The sequence below is a fragment of the Protopterus annectens genome, chromosome 13.part0 (genome assembly GCF_019279795.1).
Source record: "Protopterus annectens isolate FY-2018-M chromosome 13.part0, PAN1.0, whole genome shotgun sequence".
NCBI classification, from domain to species: domain Eukaryota; kingdom Metazoa; phylum Chordata; order Ceratodontiformes; family Protopteridae; genus Protopterus; species Protopterus annectens.
In genome coordinates this window covers 857,838,680-857,863,755 of record NC_056747.1, presented here as the reverse complement: position 1 = coordinate 857,863,755, position 25,076 = coordinate 857,838,680, and the positions used below count along the sequence as shown (strand labels likewise).

Genomic DNA, 25,076 nt, shown 5'->3' with positions numbered 1-25,076 from the left:
TACTTGACCAGGCACATGAAGCAAATAGAACATCCATAGAGGTTCCCCACAAAAAGAATACAGGGTGTAAACAACATGTCATATGCAGATCGCCTGAAAGCCCTCTCTCTATACTCTTGTTTCCTACAGACTGTTGAGAGGTAATCTATGCCTGACGTACAAGGCATCCCTGGATCCTGCTTTTGCACATTTACAAAACCAATAGCACCAGAACTACTCAATCAAAGGACTTGAACATTGTTTGCAAAATGAATAGGACATCTTGGAGGTGTTCTAGTTTAGAACCTGAAATCATGAGCTTGAATTTCACATGCACAAGACCACATGACTGTGCAGGCAAAAAATCGAATATAAAAATCATCAAAAGGCAAATGCTTGAAAAATTGGGAAACCGTTCATGAGATACTGTGCCCTGGCAAACTAAATGTGCAGAGTCACATAAAAGGAAAATTTGCATCTTGGAAAGCAGATAACCAAATGCATAACCAAAGAACAGTAGAGTATCCCAAACTGATTAGCAATATGCCACAGAAAGTCCCCAAAGCAGAAAAAAACATAGCATATAAGGTGCATATACACAGGTGAAGACAATGTCCCCAAACCTGTTCACAGTACATCAGAAGAATGTGACATAGATCAGTAGGGGTCTACTTTACGCGCTCGAAAGCTGAAAAACCTGAATCCAAATAGCGCGACACTTAAAGAGCGAACCGCGAATATGTCAAACGAACGAAACCGTGAAAGTGGAAATATCGAATTTGCATAGTTGGCCCATCTGCGGTATACCTCCGTAAGGTAAGTGTGCGATAGTTACGATCCTTAGGGTTAGGGAGGGGTTAAGGAAGTGCATAGGTAGGTAGTGTATGTAAGGTTTTGTGTAGGTAATGAATGTAAGGTTTAGTGTAGGGTTTTGTTAAGTGTATGTGTGTGGAATATTTAGTTTGTTTGGGTATAGCTCCGTAGGGGGAAGGGTTAACAGTATAGTTTTTGGTGCTTTAATTTAGGTTTAGAAGTAGGATTTTGGTTAGTGTATGTATGTGTTTTTTTTATTGTGTTTGGGTAGGTGGTGTGTTGCGGGTGGTGGGTTGGCCTACTATGATGGTTCGAGGTTTTAAATTTCGTGCTTTAGTACGTTCGTATTCGAGGTTCGCTCTTTGTGTCGTGCTATTTGGATTCGGGTTTTTCGTGTTTCGAGCGCATAAAGTAGACCCGATCAGTAGCTGTACTTTAAGTAGTAATGTAATTAACCGTAATGTAATTAACCTTCAGGAAGTCCTGAACAGGGTGCTCAGACCTATTGTCTATCACCTACAAAACCCAGTCATGCCTCTGAACCACGCAGTGCTTTTTAGGTGTGGTTGGACAGCCTGTATACATATGCAAATGTTGCTCATCCACACAATTCTGTTCTCTAACAAGAACATCCGTTACAGATGCCAAGTCTGAATTCCTTTTACCTAAGGGGCAACGAACCCTGTGATGCCATGCCTCTACAGAGTTTTGCATACAAGGTAACATCATTTTTTTCATAATGGAGATGTTCTAAAACTCTGGATGAAGTAATGGTGGAAATCTGCAGTAGCTGACAGTTCATGTAGTGAACTTTCTAGGTTTGCTACACATGTTCCATTCCTCAAAGTATTTCACCAACTCTATTTCTTCATCTGAAAATCTATTTTTCATTTCCTCAAAGGCATGCTTTATATCTGCAAGTTCCAGAAATGAAAGTGTGACCATATTTGTTTACACACAGTTGGAATTGTACACATTTACCATAAATTGGAGCCAGAGCTATACCTTGTACTTTACTGCAGATATTCTGGCTGAAGTGAACTAAGCATCCTTTGGTAATAGCTGCATTAATATTCAGTCAAATACCTTTTTATAGCTGCTGTCTCAAAGCATCACATAACTTGACTGCCAGTGAGCAATACATTAACATCACTAAGCAGCTTATATATGGATTGCCAAAAAATAATTGTATGATTTGAGAGACTTTTTATTCAAGCAGTATACCAAAGGCATAGTCCTTGTTGGTCCACAATGTACAAAACCATGAATGCTGAACAGATGATGACATATGTTGCCTTTGGTAAGAAATGTCCCATCCATTAACCAAGCTATTGCACTGCTCAGATTCTGTAGTTTTAAAATCTGTGAACAGTACTGCCACTTGATTCCCTGTACTTAAAGGCATTGTCTTATGTACAAAGCTTCCATTCTTTAGTTTAAAAGTGTGTATTTGAATGTTATCAGTGCTATTTTTTTTTACCAACACTCTATACACTTTTTCTTCCTTTTTCTATTAACTTGCTGCAGCATAGCTTTGGGAGCTGGTAAAGCCTCAACCGTTTCTGTAAAGTTACCTGCTAACACATCATCCACTGTTAGAAATGCTGTATCCCTGCACAGTTCTTACCCTTTGCTTTATATCAGAGCATGTCGCATACATTTTGTACTCATTCAGGTCACCAGCATGTTGATGAACAACGGACTTTCTCAGTACTTCTCCCTCTGTGATGATCTCCATAACTTCTTGAACACTGCATCTTCCAGTATTCTTTAGTACACATCACCAGTGCTTTCTGATAGTAGATTTTCTTTCTAAAGGTTAGATGAAACCATCTATGCATAGTACATCTTTCCCCTTTTGGTGGGATAACATGGTAGTATACACTGTGCCAGTGTTACCAGGAGTGGTAGCTCTCACTTCCGCCAGAGAAGGATCTCTCTCTTACCCCAACTTACAACTTGGTATCCTCATGCTTGCATTTTTTAAGAGATGAATGTTGACATCTTTTGGCATTTTTTATGTTCAAGTTTTTGTATGCTCGATCGTGTGAAATTTGAGCTTCTTGTTATTTGAGGTTTTAAACTAGAACCGTTGGAGGGACAGGTGTATGTCTCAGAGAATTCTCCTACTCTATAACAGGCTTCCCATCCATACAAACCAGAGTTCTTCCCTAACTGTTCAAACATGACCTGGACCAGTGGGTGAGAAATCTGAAATTCATCCTAGGTGTAACACCTATGTCTGTAATGGGCAGAGGCAGTCTGTAAATCATACCCTAGCTTGCATATACCCCTTAAAATAACCTCTAAGGCACAGAAATAATATTGATAAGTTTGGGATGCATTGCTAGGCTTATAAAGGCCCCAGTTATCTTTGGCTTAGTATACACATACAAACCTGAAGAATAAAACAACCAAACAGGACCCAAGAGCCCAAACTGGAGAATAAAAAATGCAAAGTAAAGATGACCAGTGAGACTGCCACGACTGACGTACACTTTAATAAACAAAATAAAACACAAGATAAGCACTTTTGCGTAACATACGCTTCATCAGATCCTAGTACAATTACATAATAAAACACAGCTGTTTTAGATACTGAAGTAACCAATCATAAAACTGCTCATAAAAACATTTTAAAACCTTCATGTGAAAGCCTATCCTTTTCATTGATTTACTCTATGCCCACTGAGAGCCAGTCTTAAACTGACATTAGCATTAATACCTGGGTGTTTGTCAGCCTATAGTCTTAATATCCATCGTAATTCTGCCTGTTCTAAATAGTTTTCAATATCTCCTCCTCTAACAATTCCATTCACACATTGTAGAGTCTTAAAGCTAAATCTGTGATCAACCTTCTCACTTATGTGCTTAGCTAGTGCATTCTTTAAATTCAAGTCCAGAGATTAAAAGATAGGATAGCTAGGCATTTGTATGATGTCAAAACTAATGTCAGACCATTCTTCAGCCATCTAATTGATCTTCTCTTCACACCTCCATCAAACATTACCACCTTGGTGCTATATCCAGAGCTGGAGTTTGGTTTTCCTGTGCCATACTGTAGAGCCTGGTATCCCCCACCCAGAATACTCTGTAGTCATTCCAACAGAGAAGTTTTGTGAGTCCTCCCAAGACTTTACTACTACAATATTGACTATGATGAACATAGTACAGTTGTGTTGATAATGTAATTCTAGATATTGGAGTAGATCAGTGTTACAGTACCCTTTCCTCCCTCCCTCCAAACCCTCTTCTATTTGCTTCTGCCCCCTTGTGTTAGTGTGGGTACCCTACTATTCACTTTCCCTACCCCCTTACTCCCTCTACATTTAAGATACAGTCTCCTGCTTTCAGTGGGGTAGGTCATGTTCTGCCTGAAAAGCACTGGATTTTGCCACAGGGGAATGCACAAGTCAGTGCATTTCTTTGTGCTATTCCCAAGCCCGGATAAATGGGGAGGGTTGCATCAGGAAGGGCACCCGGCGTAAAATTTTGCTAAATCATGCATGCGGACAACAGTAAGGATATACATAACTGTTTGGTCAAGGCCCGGGTTAATAATGACCGCCACCAGTACTGTTGGCCAACAGGGTGCTGGCGGAAATTGAGCTACTGTTGGCCAAAGGAGGAGAAGAGGGGGAAGGCATGCCCGAAGGCAGGTAATGGCTGGGACTGTGATAGTGAGGGTTGGAACTTTGAATGTTGGCAGTTTAATTCATATAGGTAGAGAGCTGATATGATGGACAGAAGGAAGGTTGGTATATTGAGACCAGATGGAAGGGGAGCAAGGCTAGGTGTATCGGAGGCGGGTTCAGATTGTTTTATCATGGTGTGGATGGGAGGAGAAATGGCGTAGGGGCTATCCTGAAGCAAAGGTTTGCTAAGAGTGTTTTGGAGGTGAAGAGAGTGTTGGATAGAGTGATGTTTATGAAGCTGGAAATTGATGGTGTAGTGATGAATGTTGTTAGTGCATATGCTCCACAAGTTGGGTGTGTGATGGATGAGATAGAAAAATTTTGGAGTGAGTTAGATAAAGTGGTGATGACTGTACTCAAAGGTGAGAGAGTGGTGATTGGAGCAGATTTCAATGGGCATGTTGTTGAAGGGAACAGAGGGGATTTGGAAGTGATGGGTAGGTATGGTGTTAAGCAAAGGAATGCAGAAGGTCAGATGGTAGTGGATTTTGCGAAAGGGATGGACATGGATGTGGTGAATATGTATTTTAACAAGAGGGAGGAGCATAGGGTGACATACAAGAGTGGAGGAAGATGCACACAGGTGGATTATATCTTATGTAGAAGGGCCAGTCTGAAGGAGATTGGAGACTGTAAAGTGGTGGCAGGGGAAAGTGTAGTTAGGCAGCATGGGATGGTGGTTTTTAGGATGGCATTGGTGATCAAGAAGAGGAGGAGGAGTGTGAGGGCAGCACCAAGGATCATCTGGTGGAAATTGAAAAAGGGTAATTGTGAGGTGGAGTTTAGGGAAGAGTTAAGACAGACACTGGGTGGCAGTGAAAAGTTACCGAATAGCTGGGTAACTATAGCAGAGCTAGCAAAGGAGATGGCTAGAAAGGTGCTTGGTGTGACATCTGGAAAGAGGAAGGAGGACAAGGAGACCTGGTGGTGGAACGAGGAAGTACAGGAGAGTATACAAAGAAAGAGGTTGGCGAAGAAGTGGGATCAGAGAGATGAAGAAAGTAGACAGGAGTATAAGGAGATGATTTGCATGGCAAAGAGAGAGGTGGCGAAGACTAAGGATAAGGCGTATGAAGAGTTGTATGAAAGGTTGGAGACTAAGGAGGGAGAAAAGGACCTGTACCGATTGGCTAGACAGGCGGACCGAGCTAGTAAAGATGTGCAGCAGGTAAGGGTGATAAAGGATAATGGGGGAAACTTACTCACAAGCGAGGAGAGTGTGTTGAGCAGATGGAAAGAGTACTTTGAGGAGCTGATGAATGAAGGGAATGAGAGGGAGAGAAGGTTGGATGATGTGCGGATAGTGAATCATGAAGTGGAGTGGATTAGCAAGGAAGAAGTAAGGATAGATATGAAGAAGATGAAGAATGGAAAGGCTTTTGGTCCAGATGACATACCTGTGGAAGCATGGAGGTGTTTAGGTAAAATGGCAGTGGAGTTTTTAACTAGATTGTTTAATGAAATCTTGGAAAGTGAGAGGATGCCTGAGGAATGGAGAAAGTGTTTTGGTACCGATTTTTAAGAATAAGGGTGATGTGCAGAGCTGTAGTAACTACAGGGGGATTACATTGATCAGTCACAGCATGAAGTTATGGGAAAGGGTAATGGAAGCTAGGTTAAGAAGGGAGATGATGATTAGTGATCAGCAGTATGGTTTCATGCCAGGAAAGAGCACTACAGATACGATGTTTGCTCTGAGAGTGTTGATGGAGAAGTACAGAGAAGGTCAGAAGGAGTTGCATTGTGTCTTTGTGGACTTAGAAAGCATATGACAGGGTGCCTAGAGAGGAGTTGTGGTATTGTATGAGGAAGTCGGGAGTGTCAGAGAAGTATGTAAGAGTGGTACAGGATATGTATGAGGGTAGTGTGACAGCGGTGAGGTCTGCGGTGGGAGTGACGGATGCATTTAAGGTGGAGGTGGGGATTACATCAAGGATCAGCTCTGAACCTTTTCTTATTTGCAATGATGATGGACAGGTTGACAGACGAGATCAGACAGGAGTCCCCGTGGATTATGATGTTTGCAGATGACATTGTGATCTGTAGTGAGAGTAGGGAACAGGTGGAGAAGACCCTGGAGAGGTGGAGATATGCTCTAGAGAGAAGAGGAATGAAGGTCAGCAGGACTAAGACAGAATATATGTGTGTGAATGAGAGGGACGATAGAGGAATGGTGAGAATGCAGGGAGTAGAGGTGGCGAAGGTGGATGAGTTTAAATATTTGGACTCAACAGTTCAAAATAATGGTGAGTGTGGAAGAGAGGTGAAGAAGAGAGTACAGGCAGGATGGAGTGGGTGGAGAAGAGTGATTTGTGACAAACGAGTACCAGTAAGAGTGAAAGGGATGTCTACAAAAGGGTAGTGAGACCAGCTGTGTTATATGGGTTGGAGACAGTGGCATTGACAAAAAGGCAGGAGTCAGAGCTGGACATGGCAGAGTTAAAGATGTTAAGATTTGCACTGGGTGTGATGAGGGTGGACAGGATTAGGAATAAGTATATTAGAGGGTCAGCCCAGTTTGGAAGGGTTGGAGACAAAGCCAGAGAGGCAAGATTACGTTGGTTTGGACATGTGCGGAGGAGGGATGCAGAGTATATTGGGAAAAAAATGTAAAGGATGAAGCTGCCAGGTAACAGGAAAAGAGGAAGGCCTAAGATAAGGTTTATGGATGTGGTGAGAGAGGACATGCAGGTGGTTGGTGTGACAGAGCAAGATGCAGAGGACAGGAACAAGTAGAAACAGAATATCTACTGTGGCGACCCCTAACTGGAGCAGCCGAAAGAATAAGAAGGACAGGAAATACCTAAACATTGTGCCAGCTGATGAACCTTTATACCACCAATGTCCTGATATCAGACTTTGTAAGGGTGACCTCCGGCTGGGGGATGGTTGAAGCCTCTGGTATTTGGGCCAGCCACACACAGGCTTCAGCATGACAGGATGTCTTAAAACAACACTGACATACTCAGACATCGACAATCATGGGAAGTTATCTACATAACTGTACTTTGCAGATTGTTCTGATCAATGCATGAAATTGTATTTTTCTTTCATTATTTACTCCTAGATTGTAGATTTTATAGGGTGAAAATTTAAAAAGCAGACAGAGAAATAAACAATAATTTACAGCTTTAACTTGATAACTAGGTGCACTGCAGCACCAAAAATGGGCTGGCTGTTTGAGCAGAGATAGTTGTACTATTAAAGTAAGTTTTTTTGTAAAAGCATTTAAATGTAACATTATACCATGTTCTTGAAATAAAGCAGCAAAGAATGACAGCTATCTGGCTTCATCAGTGGTGTTTGGAACACATCAAAGAACCTGATAATATTAATAATTTTGTTGAATATTGAATTACCCAATTTAAGATGGGATCTGTATAATCCACACAATACTTAGATTATTTGTGACAATTAAGATTTCTGGAAATGAAGCCTGCAGCAATTGTCTGATATACGGAAGAAAAGTTCCTTTCTTTGATGTATGATAATATTACATGTTCAGAGAATATTGGGTCTTGTAATCATGCTTTCCCAAAATTACAGCATGTAAATACAAGTCTTCATATTGCTAAGAGTACACAGACTGCTGTAGTCTTCATCAGTTAAAGGAAGTTATTGAATTGGTATGTTATCATTGTGCCTATGGTCTTGTACAGCTTTAACTTCTTTATCTTTAACTTTTTGGTACATAGAAGATACAGTAATGATCTTTATAGACCATCTCACCAGAACTGGAATAAGCTAAGATACTTTTGCCCTGGTTCCAAAACCACCTCTCCAGTTGTCATTTCATGGTACTACTCGGCCACATCTCCCCTCTAAAATCACTTGTAGGGGCTATATATTAAATGCTCGAAGAGGCGTTCCATCGAATGCCTCTTCGACACGTAATCAGCGACCTCACTAAAAAGCGAATGTTCAAAACAGTGATTTCTTTCCCTGGGAAAGAAATCGCTTGCACTAAAAACACATACACAACACTTCAAACATAAAGTGGGGTGCTGTGCCCCCCCCAACTACATATGCCAACTCCGAGATCGGACTACAATTGGGTAAAAGGGAATGTCACTGCTCAGGCCAAGCAATTTTTTTCCCTGGGAAAAAAATCGCTGACCTGAGCCTTTGATATTTTGGTCTATATGTGTTGGCGAAATGGCATTCGCTGTAATGCCATTTCGATGATCTAACATAGACCCCTTGTAGGAGGTGTCCCAGAAGGATCTATCCTTGTTTCTCTGCTCTTCTTCATCTAAAGTAACAAACTTCTACTGGCTGTACCTCAGCTTCCTCTAGTACTGTACACTGACGACATGGTACTGTACTGCTACAACCACTCCATCTCTTTATTACAACAGGACTTCCATTCATACTTCATATCCCTAATTCACTGGATTAATGACAAAAATCTACTGCTCAGCTCCACCAAAACTGAAAGAATAAGTTATGGTACAAGTCAAAAAACCCATAGAAATAACAACTCACTGCAATTTTTTGACCACCTCAATAATCAGATACCTGTCAAATTATTACAATACCTAGGGATTTGGTTAGACGTCTTTCTTAAGATCCAGATTTATCCTGGGAACACCCACAAACAATCAACTTACCCGTGTTCTGGGTTAAGAAAATCTCAGCATTCCTTTGCAGGTCTACTAGGACTGCCATAGGCAAAGGCATCTTACTGGCCCAACTAGAATATGCTCTACCTCTAATTGCAGGAGCCTCCCAAAACATGGCACCATCACTTAAACAAACTATCTACTGACTCTTCATACGTTCACCATTGTGAAACAGTACAGAAAGCAAAATGGCTCCCCATCCAGCAGTGAGCAGACCTTCTGCATGGCTTACAACTATTCCAACCACTCAGTGATGAGACCTTCCCCATCCTCCAAGCTGATTTGACAAACAGCACCTTATAACCTATAGAAATTGTAGCACAGACCATTCCTTCTCTACTCATGGCTCAAATCTGTGGGAAAACTGTCCATCATATTTTAAAGAACATTTCTCTTACTCCAGATTCTGTTCTCAGCTTGTGCAGTTGTTTCACTTCAGGACAAATAATCTAATCCTCACTATCATTCCATCAACACACCAGCCATTTCACATCTGCCTCTTAATCTCCACCTTTCATCGATGAGAATATGAATATTGTAAAGTACTTCATTAAATGCATATCATGTATTTGTAAATGTATATAAAACTAACATGCACCTTTGGGAGGAAGGGAAGAACTCAGAGATGTGTAAATTGCTAACCATTATGTAGGGGTGTTACTTGAGAGCTGCTGTTACAGTTGCTGACTGTTCCTAAGCAAATACACTGTTGGACCACTTTTAGGCAGTGATTAGTATTTCGTTATCTCATCTAGATTCATCTGTACTGAATTACTCGGGATTGATCTGCTATACTGCTATATTGCCAGCTGTGTTATAAATGAAATGTTAAGTCATAATTTTTCTTTTGTGGGTGGGGTTGCTGAGATCTGGATAGTTGACTCCTTTTTTCCAACTGTAGCTTAATGCTGCAAAAATGTAAAGTCCTACAATAATTATAATGAATCGGATTATGGTGTAATTAACTTTTACAAATAGATTAGACAGTCCCCTGTACTCCTGTAGTTAATGCTAACCTATAGTGGTGAGCTAGCTGTATTGTAAAACTTGCTACATAATGTTTTTAATAGTTTGTTACTAAACCATCATTTCGTATTTATGTGTAAGCAGACTACTTTTCTGAGTTTTTAATTGTGGGCATTTCCCCTCCCATGCCCCTTTCTGAAATTAAGTCTATGTGAGACACTCCGCAGATCTTTAATACCCAAAATGTTGCTGTGTTACTCTGGCAATTAGTAGTACGAATGACAAAGGGTGGTGTCACTTTACAAACAATTGATCTTTGAAACTGTTTTGTTCCTCTTGTAAATAAAGAAAATGTGACTTTGGGGGAACAGTTTACCTCCATTCTTGCAGTAGTTCAAACTGCATGCATCATTTCCTAAAGTGTTTTATTTATATTTGTGTTTGTTGATTGCAAGCCCTATATGGATAGAGCCCACTTCTACCATAAGCTGTGGTGAAAAGACTTGGTAACCAAACATCTACATAAAAAAAAATCATTACTACAACACAGAAATGAGTATACGTTAACAATAAAGAAGACAGGTGCATGTATCACAGGTGCTTGTGCCAGTAGTAAGTAAACAAGAAATGAGGAAATTCCTGGGTACATTGTTTGCCAAGTGTCACCTGCAATTTAATCGTGGGTGTGTAATGTCTTGATTCGTGATCTCAGTTAAACAGGAATGGCAGTGTGCATGTTAATACTCTGGTATATGTTACGAGTAAAAAGTATTGGTGTTCTACTCAGTAATGCAAGCAATGTCCAGATATACACAGCTTGCTGAATGACAGTGGAGTAGTGCTATAGAATAGCATTAAAGTGAAATAGAATTATTGTACATGTGGTTACTTCTATTCAAAGGTAGTTTGAGTGTCCTGTGCACTGTTCGGCGAGATTGTACTTGAAGGCCTCATCTTGCATTTTGTGCAGAAGTGGGCGTGTCGCGAATGATATGTAATGAGCCATGATTGACATGGCGTTCTAATCAGCTGACAGCCCTAGTTTCTCCTCTTACAGATTAAGGTTAATAATCACATGTGACCTCTGAAAGACATGTGTGAATGGGCGTGCCTTCGCTGAATTTTGGGCGTCAGGCTGGCAACTCGGCACCATAAAAATCAACTGCCAATCATTAGCGGACCAGAGTTCCGCTGTGGCGACCCCTAAAGCCGAAAAGACAAACAAACAATCATATGTGCATTAAATCCACGACTGCTACACACACACAAACTAAATACAAATGATGATCATCGTCCATGTTCCTAGAAATAAGTCTGTCCCCTTCACGCTTGCTCCTAGTTTTATAAAAGTGAGAACAAAGTCGCACTCAATACTTTTGTGACGTTTGCTATTACATATAAAAAACCCTGACAGAAAAAGACATTACTTCAAAAGTTGTAACACTTTCTTGGAACATGGATAGCAACCCCTATTGTGCTGGATTGTCATAGTCACTGCACTTTCCCATGTGTTTTCGTAGTGGACTCGTACTTCTCAACTGTCCAGATTTTTGCCTATTTTTGGTCTTTTCCTCATAAAATTGGTGATTTTCAGCAAACCGTTGAGGGTTGAAGTCAATAAATAGTGACACACCTATACCGCTCAACCTTTTAGAGCAAGAAATCTGGACAAAGCCATAAATAAAGGTGGGACAAAGGCCATCCAAAATAAGGGCATTTTTTTAAAATATTGCTCTTAAACTTAGAAATTTACTGCAATATTTACTCGGAGAAACAAGTCAGCACTGTCAGATAGTCTTTAAGAATTAGAACTATCAGTAACATCGCACAGTATAAATTATCAAACAACATAGCTATATAAACTGTATTGGTTTATTGGACGTTATGGATATTAACACTAGATTCTACATACTAGAAACATATGCTAGTGTCGCTATTGAGGAAATGCATATTCATTAGTGCCCGATTATGAAATAGCACGGGGGCGGGTTTTGGGCAGGGCTTGCTACTGCGCATCTAGTGAGGCCCTCAAGTACAATATAGGTTCATAGGTTCATAGGTTCATACTAGGCTATCTGCCCTAGGGCATTTATAAGCCTAGCCAGAGTGTGTTTGGCTTTCGCCGCCCATTTTAAAATAATTTTGCTATGCCCTTTTTCGAGGTTAGTATACTGTGCCTCTGTCTAACAGTGACACAGAAGTGATACCCGGGGTAAACCTACGATCTCCCATCCACTCATCAAGATTCCTCTTGAATCACCCACTGTCCCATATTTAAGTTACATTTTTAGTCAGTTTAATTCCGTGAAGTATTTTACAATAAAATAAGGTTGAGTTCAATCTATAACTAAAACTAATTGTCGGACCTGATATCTTTAATTTCTTATGTAAGTTCCAACAGTTAGTGCACATTTGTTTTACTGTCCTTTTCTGTTCTGAAAAGTAAGGAATATGTTCAGTGTCTGACATCTGAACACTGTATGTGGCAGGCATTGTCATCACATTTTCCTGTCCATATCAACAGTGTGATTATTTTGGTTACATTTTATGCAACTTTTGTCACTTCTGTTTTTTAAACTTGTGTTTGAGTGGCAATTATCTCACAATCCTTTTTGAAGTGGGGCATTGCAGATTTCGTGCTAATTAACTATCTAGATTTTTGACCAAGTGTAACTACTTTCCAAGAGCCTTTGTCTAGATTTTCAATGTTCGCAAGTTGGAAGGTATGTTCCCCAGTGCCTTGGTCAAATTTCTCTTGGTCAGTAAAAATATCAGTCTGGGGCTGTTCTGAGAATGGCCTTTGGCTTAGGCTCTACCTCATCATCAAAATTAAGTATATAAAGAAGTAAATATTATTGAACAATTGTTTTGAGTTTTCTCTGTTACAGGCTGAATGTCCAGTTGTAAACTTGATATAAGGTTTACCTTTTCATGTTTTTTGACTCATTTTGGTGCTTTAACTTGTTGTTCATACATCTAAGCATATCTTAACATTGATGGAGTGGCTACATTTTTTTTTTTTTTCAATAATAATTCTTTATTTTATTTTTTCCAAAGTGGCTACATTTTTAATCTGATTTGGGGACCTGTTAATTCACTTCTGCTTAAAACAGCTGTTCACAATTAAATTAATACTTGTATCACAATGAGAAACTAGCAATCATAATATCAGTATTTTGTGTTAAATGTAAGTATAATGTTATAAAGAACAACTTTAATGCAAACAAGCCAAATAAAATTATTAGCCTTTAGATGATGGCATGACATCAAGAATCTTGTACAGTTTTTTGGCGATGACTGTGGTGTACTATGCTCAATTTATTTCTCAGAAAACATACTTATCCAAAATGATGCAGACACTTATATTTGATCACTCTTTTCACACCTCCTGCACCTTCTAATTTGCGTAGTTCCATGATTGCATTGCAGCAAATCATGGAAGGGGATTGTATAGGTTCATTGGTTCATAGATAAGTACTAGGTTATTGGCCTAAGGTCCTACGTAAGCCTAGCCATCAAGGTTCCCTGGCTTACGCCACCCAAGAAAGTTAATTTCCTGTGTTGTCGAGCAGAGCCACAGAAGTGATCCCCGGGGTGTATTTCCTATTTCCCATCCACTCATCAAGATTTTTCTTGAAGAGTGCTAATGAGGAACTTTGCTTGACATAGATGGGTAGCTTGTTCCAGAGTATAGGAAGTCTCTTGGACAGGAATCTATCCCTCCAGCATGTCCTGTTTATTGTGGTGACAAGGTTTAGGTCCCTAGAGCGTGTAGCTCGGAGGGATTGGGATTTCTTTAGGTGTAGCATGTCCAACAGCTCTGGGTTTAACATGTTAGGCAAAGATCTCCCCGGAGTAGGCAATATGCTACAGAGTAAAGCTGGAGTTTTTTGAGACGGTCAGTGTAGGGCATCTGTTTGAGGCCAGTAATGCTCTTTGTGAGGTACTTCTGTGGTCTTTCCAGCTGCTGCAGATGTCTTGTGAGGTACATTCCAAAAAGGGCATTGTACTCTATAATGGGTCTAATGAGTGATGAGTAGAGGGGAACAGTGATCTCTTTTTTCCTGGATGAGAACCCTTTTGTGATGAGGTGTGCCACATAGACGTAGGGATTTATACCTAGTTTAGTGAGTTTAGCTATAATTCTGTCAGGAAATTGGTTTAATTGCAATGCATCTCATTGTACCGTATTTAGTATATCAAAATGCAACTGCCATCTAAATATTTAGAAAGATTTTAGATGAAGAAAAATAGATTTTAAAGGTCACAGATTATTGCATTAAACTTGCTGGCAGTTAAGTCCTGGTCCTTCTGGATTCTTTTAGAGTGCTTAGCTCTGTTGGCCATTGCTGGTACAGACAGAGTGAGGTTTTTAAACAGAAGGGTTTTTTTGTGATGTCTTGAAAAAGGGAGGTGTTCTTTTTATAATGAAGCCAAAATTGGCCCTGAACTGTCAAGTCATCACATGGTTTAGGATTATAGCCTTTAGCTTGTTAAAAAAAAAAAAAAAAAAAAAATATATATATATATATATATATATATATATATATATATATATATATATATATGGAGAGAGAGAATCAAAAGATGGCTGTGACATATCTTAAAATAATCCTCTGTGATTCTGACCTTCATGAACAATCTGTTTTTCAGTAAACACAATGCACATGCATATGACAACATTTTTAATGATCCATTTTTGCTAAGAGCTCAGGATAAATTGGCATGCCTGTTTTTTTTTACAATCTGACAATTTTTGACATAGCTGTTCATGTAACAATGAAAAAACAAAAAGTCTATTGCACCAAAGTCTCTCTGCCTACCATAAATGAAGTCCAAAAAAGCACTATAAGGCAGGTGACTCCACGTAGAGCTCAATTCTTTTATTCAGTAAAACCAACAATAAAACCTTGTATAAGCGCTTTCAGGCTAACATGCCCTTCATCAGATAACATAAAAACATTACAAAAGCCATTTTTAAAATGCAAATCAAACTTCAGTATTTTACCCTCCTTTTCTTAAGGATAAGTTTTAAAGATACAACAGCGTTAATGCCTGGTGGCCACTGTTGTACCACTTGGCCACCATGGGGAAGTTTGCCCTTTTCTCCACTATAGTGCGATCTCAGAGTTGGTATATTTAGTTCGGGGGGTTGTGAAGTGCACAGCCCCCCACATCAGGATGTGGGGGGGGGGCAAAGCCCACAACTTTGGTGGGTTTTACTTGCTTTGTTGTGTTATGTGTATTTTGTCCTGGTGGCCAAGTGGTTCCTTTCCCAGTGAACATTTTCTACGATTTAACGGTTCACAGCTATGTGGTTTCAATATTGTCATCTTGATGATTTGGGATTCAAGTAAGTGGTTTTTCGATATTTTGAATTAGACCTGTGTGTGCGTCTATATACACATATGTATGCTTAATGTCAAACAGTTTAATTGCACTTTTGGTAGCTGTGATGCTTTTGAAATTATTGGTTTCTACTTTCTTTCGTGCCAGACTGTGTTTTTGTATATGTATCTTGATTACTTACTAGAAATGGAAAGGATGGTAGCCAGTGTCATAAAATTGCAGACTAATATTTGACTAGTGTCTTAAAAAATGTAATAAACTTTCTTGTATTTTTTTGTGTCTGTGAACAAAATAACTCCCAATGCTTGTGCATTTGTCAGCTTCCTAAAGCAAATACCCTAGAAAGTTCGTAACTAAATATATGTTAACTTTGTTATGCTATCACATTGTATTGTATTGTTTCAGGACCAGCTGTGTGGCCGAGATCCCACTTTGACTGATGAACTCCACACCATTCTAACTGATCTTACTCAGCTTAGCAAGACCACCAATGCTAAAGTGGCTCTCCGAGCACGGCAGGTAGGAAAGTATCTGACTGTTTAACCTTTTTTCACCTGGTAACCTCAATTAAGACAGACAGTTATTTCAAAGTACTGCATGAGCAAAACTTTAGGTAACACCGGCAAAGCCATAGCAGGCATAAACCTCCCTGCTGTTTCTCTAACTGTGGAGAAGCCATTTTGAATATGAGTAGTGAAACTAGAGATTGAGCTAACTGATGCCATGTAAAAAGAAGCTTAATTTAATTAGATTATAGATACTGCTGTTTCTTTTTTCTTTGCTTTCTTGTCCTGAATGATACCATCCTAACGAAGGTTGCCCCCTGTATAACACTGTGTAGTGTATTATTTTTCTTTTAGTTAGTTTTTATGTTTTTTATTCCGCGAAAGTGCATTTTCGATGGAATGTAGGTTTCAGCGTCATTGAAGTTGATTAACTAGTTAATTAGAAAGCATTATTGGACAACCACACCCAAATAGAAAAGAGATATAATTTCACACTGTCTGTGTTTAGTGTTAATGCCCTTGTATTGCTTGAAGTATTTTCTAATTTTTTATACCCCAAAATGGACGATTTAATTTCCTAGCCCAGGCTTCTGTAAGTTGCATCAGAGAAATCTGTCTGTCCATTCGTTTACACTGGGTATATTGTGATATTCTGCAATATCCTGCTTTGTTTTTCTTTCTATGACAAGAGTGTCAGTGTGTGAGTTTTTGTTCAATGAATGCTAATGGCCATCATTTCAAGAGCATTTTAAGGTAGTTTTGATGTGATGGTAAGATTTGAACACTACCTAACATAGCTGCTTTTGTTCAGTAATTGTAGTTGTCATGTATTCTGTTGGAGGAATGAAACTGATCTGTGATTAATAGTTGATATTGAGTTGCTCAGTCTATACCTGATTTCAAGAATTTCATTGGATACATATATATATATATATATATATATATATATATATATATATATATATATGTTATTGCTAAGATAATGTGCTAAATATACAATGTCACCCTATTAGAGAGCAAATGTTCTCCAGCATGGAGTTATGTACAGATATTGCCTGATAAAAAAACAAGTCCACTAATTCACTGTAGCATATTAAGCTGCCATGAAGGACAGATGGAAAAAAAAGCAAATGGACACCATTTTTTATATTTGTTAAACATGGCTTTGCTGTTTAGTGAGCATAAAATAAAAAAAGTAAATAAAAAAAAAGTAATGAGTGCCTGCATATGTCTGTGTCTGAGTGAGAGAGAGAGAGAGAGAGAGAGAGAGAGAGACCGTGTAAGCAACAGACCAAGAGCATACCTGTCGACTTCTTTACTTGAGAATGGCATATAAAGCCTGTAACATGAGGACAAAAGACCAGAAATCTTGCTCAGTTTTTTAAATATAATCCTAATTCACTTAAGAAAAGAGAGCAAGAATTTTTCCATCAACAGTACATATCCTGAATGATAAAGAAGTATGAAACTGTAATGTCTGGATTCATTGACTAACAGTAATCCTAGGTCATTTACCAGAAAAATGAATATTTTTGAGGGGCAGAGCAAAATTAGGGACAGTTGAGAGACATGGGAGGGGCTGAGATGCCTTGCACAATATTAACTTTTTTATTAATTTGAAAACAATGAGGCATCTGAAGTGAACGCAGTCAAGAAAGTCGCTGAAATTGCTGGGCACTGTGTGTTTGTGTGTTTGTGTGTTTGTGTGTTTGTGTGTGTTTGTGTGTGTGTGTGTGTGTGTGTGTGTGTGTGTGTGTGTGTGTGTGTGTGAAAATGCATGAGAGCGTGTGTGCGACAGTATGCGTGTGTGTGTGTGACAGCATGTGTGAATGTGTGCGACAGTGTGTGTGTGTGTGTGCGACAGCGTGTGTGTGAATGTGCGTGACAGCGTGTGTGTGAGTGCGCGCGACAGCGTGTGTGAGTGTGTGCGACAGTGTGTGCGACCGCATGTGTGCGCTGGAGAGCGTGTATGTGCATGCGAGAGAGCGTGTGTGTGCTCGAGAGCATGTGTATGTGCGCGAGAGTGTGTGTGTGTGTGTGTGTGTGTGCGTGCGCGAGCGAGTGTGTATGTGTGTGTGCACGAGAGCTTGTGTGTGTGCATGAGAGCGTGTGTGTGTGTGCGCGCGAGAGTGTGTGTGAGTGTGCGCGAGAGTGTGTGTGAGTGTGCGTGAGAGTGTGCGTGTGTGCAGGAGAACGTGCATGTGTGTGCGGGAGAGGGTGTGTGTGGGAGAGGGTGTGTGTGTGTGTGTGGGAGAGTGTGTGTGTGTGAGAGAGAGTGTGTGTGAGCATGTTTGTGTGTATGTGCGTGGGAGAGCGTGTGTGAGTGAGAGTGTGTGTGTGTGAGCGCCCAAAGTGTGCTTGTGTGCGAGTGTGTGTTTTTGTGAGTGTGTTGTGTATTTTTCTTAGTATTTGTGTCAGTCTTTCTGTCTGTTCTTCTGCATCTGTGCGAGTGTCTGTCTGTCTCTTCGTATGTGTTTCTGATTATACATGTGAGTCTTTGCCTCTTTTTGTGTGATTCTGTAAACATTAACTGCTTACATAACATATATTTTTGATGTAAACTCATTCTTCCATCAGCAATTGTAAATTTAAAACATTAGGTGGAGGAAATATTTTATTTTAAAAATGTAGAATAATGTAAATACTAATGAAAAAATGAACAACCTATTATCTAAGCTCAATAATGCCCTTCAGAGTGAGCGTTATAGGGGAAATAACAGCCCTTCCAGTGCTGGAGAGGCCCTCATAATGCATACATATCCTGGATTATTGTTTTCTTCACTCACTTATCTGATTAATGTACTTGCACCTCCTCAGGTCATAGACTCAGAGTGTTTATATGTTACAACAAATGATCTTACAAATACCAACCAGAAATAAAACAAGGCTTGGAAAAAAAAGTAGTGTACATAACACTGCAGAATTATATATGGGCAGAAAGCAAATATATTAATAGTTGAAATAATGTTTTCTTTGTATATGGCACTGGGGAGGTTGAGTTAATGGAAAGAAAATCATTTTGTGATGAGAAAAATCATGATAATGTGATGTTAATCTCACCATTATTCTCACAGATGGGTTGGGTCTGATCCTTCCGATCCATCTCGGCCATTTCAAAAGCTCGAGGTCTTAAGCAAAGCTCGAGGGAATCTTTCCTTACCCATGATTCAATTCCTTAGCTTCCTCAGATATCGTTTGCTGTTCTGCGAAGGAGGTTCTGTAGCAAGTTCTGGACTAAGCGTTTCTTGATATTTTTAGTATCTTTCCTGTTAAATTTAACCTCAGATTAATTTTTTCTGCTTAACTGTTTATATATCCTTACCCTGTCCTTTTTTAAAAGGTTTAGAATGAATGTTAGTCACCTTTAGCTTCTTCCATTAGCATCCGTTTAAGTGAGAGGATGTCAAACATCTGTTTGACTTAGAGGACGTTTCCCCCCTTTACATCTGTCTCCTTTCTCCTTTATCATCCATTTCAGGTAGAGGACCATTATTTAAAACAAAAATAAAGTTTTCTCTTTCCTTCCTTAAAAAATTCTGTTCCATTTAAGTTAGAGGACTGTTTCAGAGTGTTTGTGTGTGTGTCTCTTCTTTCTTCCCTTATTTAGATAAGATGTCTCAAAAGCAGGAAAGGAAGCCTCTTGGCTTGAAAAAGTGTGAGCAATGTGGACAGAAGATGCCCCTTAGTGATTCACATACTTTGTGTGTATTGCTTGGGGCCTCTTCACCTGCAAGATTCAAGCTCCATTTGCCATGGATTCAGTCAGAGGGTGCTGATGGAAAGTAAAAATAAACTCATCCTGAAGGGGTTGTTAAAAACTCCTTTTTCTGAGGCTGCATCTCCGGAATCTACTTTGAAATCTGACAAGTCAGAAAAAAACTCAAAAATGTGCTTCTTTGGTGATGAAATTTACCTTAGAGCCGAAGCAAAAAGTGCCTAAACTGTCTGCTCCAGAGGAGCCCTCCGAGCAAATAACTGAAATTGGATCCAAGACTACTTCTGAGCAGTTGGAACCCTCTGCTGCCAAGGCTACCAAATCTACTGAATTCAGGTATCAGAGCCAATCACCTTCTTTGGAACTGCTCCCCCCTCAGCTCTCATCACCCATTTTGACAAGATTAAGATCTCCTACCCTCTATAACCCGGTCTACCAGGAGTCTGTCTGATGAAGATTTGGATAGGGTGGTGCAGAGGCTGCTAAAGACACTGTCCTTGGCCAAATTATTATTGGATGCGAACCCAAATGAATTGGATAAGGTACAGTCTTCCCCTTCAGCTCCTGCTCCTCCTCTGATCTGACCCTTGGTTTCAGACCTGGAAGATTCCAACATCCAGCTTGTGTCTGTATCAGATCTGGGACCCAGGAGTTGCTCGGATCCAGTATCCGCACCGAGTGTTTCAGCCCATTTGGAGAAGGACACCTCTGGGATCCGACACTCTCCAGTCAGGTCTGTAGAGCCAGTTCAGATCTCACTGGATCCAACCTTTCCTCTGGGTGCCTCTGCACAGATGAGTTTGGCTCCTGCCTCTGCTTTGGAGCTTCTGTCTTCAGTTCCATAGATTCCTTCAGCCCCAAAAACCCTTTTATCAGATCCAGAGTGTTCTTCAGAGCAGGGTAGACTGCCTTTGAAGTCACGAGGAAGGTTCTGACTACTTCCAAGTCTAAGACACAGTCCCCCTCGGATCTTCCTCCTAGTTCTGCGCAGGTATCTTTGACTTCTCACATGCACTCTCCACAGGGCCACAGAGACCCCAGGCCTAAGGATGTCCAACAGGAGATTTCCCCCACTTCTGAAACCTCCCCAGAATATCCCACTGAGGAGGTCCCTCGGAAGAGGACCTGCAAGAGAAAGCATTTTGACTCTCCGGAAGAGTCTGTCACATCTGATACTGACCTTGATGAAGCAGAAGGGTCAACTCCTGAAGATGTCTCCTTTGGGGAGACATCCTGGACATTTTAAAGCAGAGAAGTGATGGGCAGTCCACATCCACTTTGGCCGAGGAGTCAGTTTACCTGAAGGCCTTTGGGTCTCACCCTTCGACCTCTTGGGTGACCCCTCCTTCCAATGAGCTTATTGAATTAATCTCTCTGAAGGCTTGGGAGACCCCAGACTCCATAGAACCTACTCCAAATAAATACATTACAGCCCCAAAGGGCAAGACATTCTTGATGAAAGGTGTAGCAGTTGATGCCATGGTCATGGCAGTGGCCACCAAAAAGGCGCTATCCGACACCAGTTCCTCTATCCATCCTCCAAATAAGAATTCCAGGACCATGGATATGTATGGGAAGCGCATCTTTTCGTCAACGACCATTGCCTTGCGATCACTGAACTACCTTACCCACTTCACAAGATTACAGAGGGACCTTTTAAAGGAACAGTCAGACTCCCTCCAAGGAGCTGTAGCTGATACAGCGGCAGATAAAGTCAGCACTCAGGTTGCAACCCTCAATTCAATCGTGAACTCCTCCATGAGGCTCATATCATATACAGCGGATGGAAACGAGTAGGGAGGTGGGTTCAGGCATCTCTCTCAGGAGGCAGGCCTGGATGCACCTTTGCGATTTTGCGGAATCTTTCAAGTCTTTCTTCATTAATGTCCATTTTGATGGCTCTTCTCTTTTTTGGCCTAAATTTAAATGTAAAGAGACACTTACCAGGTGTGAACAGGAAGGCAAGACCTTATCTGCCATTGGAGTGCATTTTTTTCACACCTACCAGACCCTTACCCAAAGGTCAGAAAGGTATTGGGAAAATGTGGTTCAGAAAGTCACAATGGTCTTTCCAGGACATACAAGGTGAAAGTTCCCCTAGAGGCAGAGGGGGGAACAATAATGGAAGACACCACCATTAACGGCTGGGGAGGCCTGCAGAATCAGGGCTCCAGAGAATCTTTCTTTGGTAGACCTTTCTAGTGCTCCTGAAGGAGTGCTCAATTGCTCGCCTCTGGAGGCAGTTGGGGGTCAATTGTCTCTGCACCGCGAAACCTGGCAAAAGAAAAATGACAAATGGGTTCAGAACAAAAGAAAAATGACAAATGGGTTCAGAACATAATATCCAGTGGATATGCCATTCCCTTCTCCACTCCCATAAACAAGTCACTTCCAGACATTCCACCCAGTCAAAAGGAACAAGCAACGTTAGAAATCCAGAAGTTGCTAAGAAAGAGTCATCCAAGAAGTCCCCTACAGACCAGAGAGGATCCAAAATTTACTCAAGATTCTTTTTAGTTCCAAATAAAACAGAGGACTGGAGACCAATTTCAGACCTCAGCAGTCTGAATAGATCTGGTAAAAAGACCAAGTTCTGGATGGTAACACTGCAGTCAATACTTCCATTCCTGGAAAAAGGCAATTGGATGTGCTGTATAGACCTCCAGGATGCGTACTACCACATTCGAATGGAAAGGTGATCCAGAAGGTACTTGCGCTTGTGGCTAGGAGCCAGTCACTTCCAGTTTCGAGCTCTGCCCTTTGGTCTCGGTACAGCCCACAGAGTGTTCACCAAATGCATGACAGTAGTGGTGGCTCACCTGAGACGTTGAGGATTCCAGGTGTTTCCATATCTGGACATCTGGCTCATAACCACCTCAACCAGGCATCTTCTGCTACAAGCCAGGGTCTATACTCTTTAACTCTGTTCCTCCCTAGGTATTGCCATAAACTACGAAAAATCTGATCTACAGCCATGTCAAAACTTAAGTCTTCATAGGAGCAGAGATAAACACAAGTACATTGATAGCAAGACTCCCACGAGACAGAATAGATGATCTCCACCATTATGTAAGATTGTTAATCAGGAAGACACGAGCTTCTGCAAAATTGGTTCTCCAGGTACTGGGGAAAATGGCTTCATCAATCATTCTCATTCCCCTAGCTCGTCTTCATATGAGAATACTTCAGTGGTTACTTTCTGCACAATGGTCAATCCTAGAACTTCCAGTGTCACACAAAATCATGATAACCAACTCCTGCAAAAAGGATCTCCAATGGTGGGTTCACTCTCGCTTAGTATCTCAAGGCCATCACTTCATCTTCCCTTAACCCAGGCCATGGTAGCCACGGATGCTTCCCAGATAGGGGGGGGGGCAGTATCGAGGGAAGACGGTTCAAGGCATCTGGCAGGAACACAAAGCTCATTTGCACCTAAACATCCTGGATATGAGGGTGGTGCTTTTAGCATTGCAAGCATTTCAAGACACTCTCCCTCTAGGAACGATAGCAGTCCAGTCAAACAACATCTCTGTAGTCTGGTACATAAACAGGGGGGAACCAGCTCTTACCCCCTTTGTCATGAAGCTGTGAGGGTCTGGCAATGGGCAACGGCTTCCAACCGCTTTCTGATAGCAATGCACATCCTGGGGAAATCCAACGTGATTGCAGACAAATTGAACAGAGCCATACTATGGCCACATGAGTGGTCCCTCAGTGAGAAAATTATGGAAGAGATCTTCAGAAATGGGGCCAGCCTTGCTGCGATCTCTTGCAACTACTTTGCCCTGATCCCTCCCATGGGTCAACAAGGGCTGCACTTGTTCATATTTGACCTCTGTGATGAAGTCCCAAGTGCTTGCAGAAAGCAAGTTTGTTGGAGATGACAATAATCCTGATTGCCCCCTATTGGCCTTGTCAAATCTGGTTCCCCTTTCTTCAGCCTCCTCTTCTGGATGAACCATGGATTCTGGACCCTGCTGCAGAACTTCTGATTCCCCTGTCAGTAATGGTTTATTCCTACCTGTACAATCTCAGCTTACAGCTGGGCTGCTCCAGTTCCCCTGATTGCCAGGTTTTCTCTCCTTTCTTCCCATAAAACATCTGTACAAAAACTGTACAGAAGTAAATGGAAGAGATTTGTTACATGGGCCAACAATAATCAAGTAGATCCCTTTTCTGCACCCATACATACTATTCTAGAATTTTTGGCAAAGCCTTTCAATGAAGGAGCTGCTGCAGCCACTTTTAGAGTTCAGTTGGCAGAAATTCCAAATTTCCATATAGGAGAAAATGGTTCCGGTATCAAGTCACACACTGTCTTCCCTTTGATCCGTCTGCTACCTGTGATTTGAAATCACTCTTCTGGGAAACGCTCTTTTTAGTGGCTATTACTTCAGCTAGGAGAGTTTCTGAATTACAGGCTTTGTCTGCCTAGCCACCTTACCTAGTTTTTCATAAGGACAGAGTTTCTTTACGCACCAACCCATCTTTTGTACCCAAGGCTGTGTTGGAAAGTAACCTCAATCAGTCTGTTGACCTGCCAGTTTTCTTCCCAAACTTCCAAAATAAAAGAGAATATTCATTGCATCTTCTGGATGTTCACAGACAGTTATGTTTCTACTTACATAGAACTTCAGAATTTAGAAAATCAGATCAGCTCTTTATTTCTTCTTCTGATATTAGAAAAGGTCAACCTGTCACCAAAGTCACCTTATCCAAATGGCTTACACTATGTATATCCTACATTTATAATTATAAGAATAAAGCTCTTTCTAATCCCATTAAAGCTCATTCCACTAGGTCAGTAGCCGCATATGCATTCTTTCAAGCTAGGTTACCTTTGGATAATATCTGTGCTGCAGCAACATGGGCGAAACCTCATAGCTTTATTACTCATTACAACGTGGATTTGGCCTCTAGGAGTACAGCTTCTTTTGCTTCTGTGGTTCTGTGGAATATTCTCCCATGACCCACCCAAGAGTCAGGTTGCTTGGGACGTGGTCCCATCAGTGAGAATAAAGGCGAGATTGACAACAACACATAAAGAAGTTATGTACTTACCATAATATTCTATGTGTATTGTCCGTGTCGACCTTTATTTTCATAGCCCACCCTCCATCCCTCTGCCTATACTCCTGGAAGACAGAGTAGTACAAATTGGATTCTACAGAGTTATATAGTTTCAGAAATTATATTCTGCTTGTGTGTGTGTGTGTGTGTGTGTGTGTGTGTGTGTGTGTGTGTGTGTGTGTGTGTGTGTGTGTGCGTGTGTGTGCGTGCGTGTGTGTGTGCGTGCGTGTGCTTGTGCATGCGTGTGTGTGAGCATGTGTGTGTATGTGTGTGTATATATATATATATATATATATATATATATATATATATATATATATATATATATATATATATATGTATATATTATATAAAACTATCT

The 25,076-nt window shown here is 40.7% G+C and overlaps 1 protein-coding gene across 6 annotated transcripts in view; it reads left to right on the top strand.

Annotated features, from left to right (window-relative positions):
• Window positions 1–25,076, top strand: part of ACACA (acetyl-CoA carboxylase alpha) — a 2,143,878-nt gene that overhangs the window by 730,437 nt on the left and 1,388,365 nt on the right. For all 6 annotated transcript variants that reach the window (XM_044054575.1, XM_044054578.1, XM_044054576.1 and 3 more), the window contains one exon: window positions 15,830–15,943. In XM_044054575.1, coding sequence (XP_043910510.1) covers window positions 15,830–15,943 — 114 coding nt within the window. The remainder of the gene's footprint in view (window positions 1–15,829; window positions 15,944–25,076) is intronic.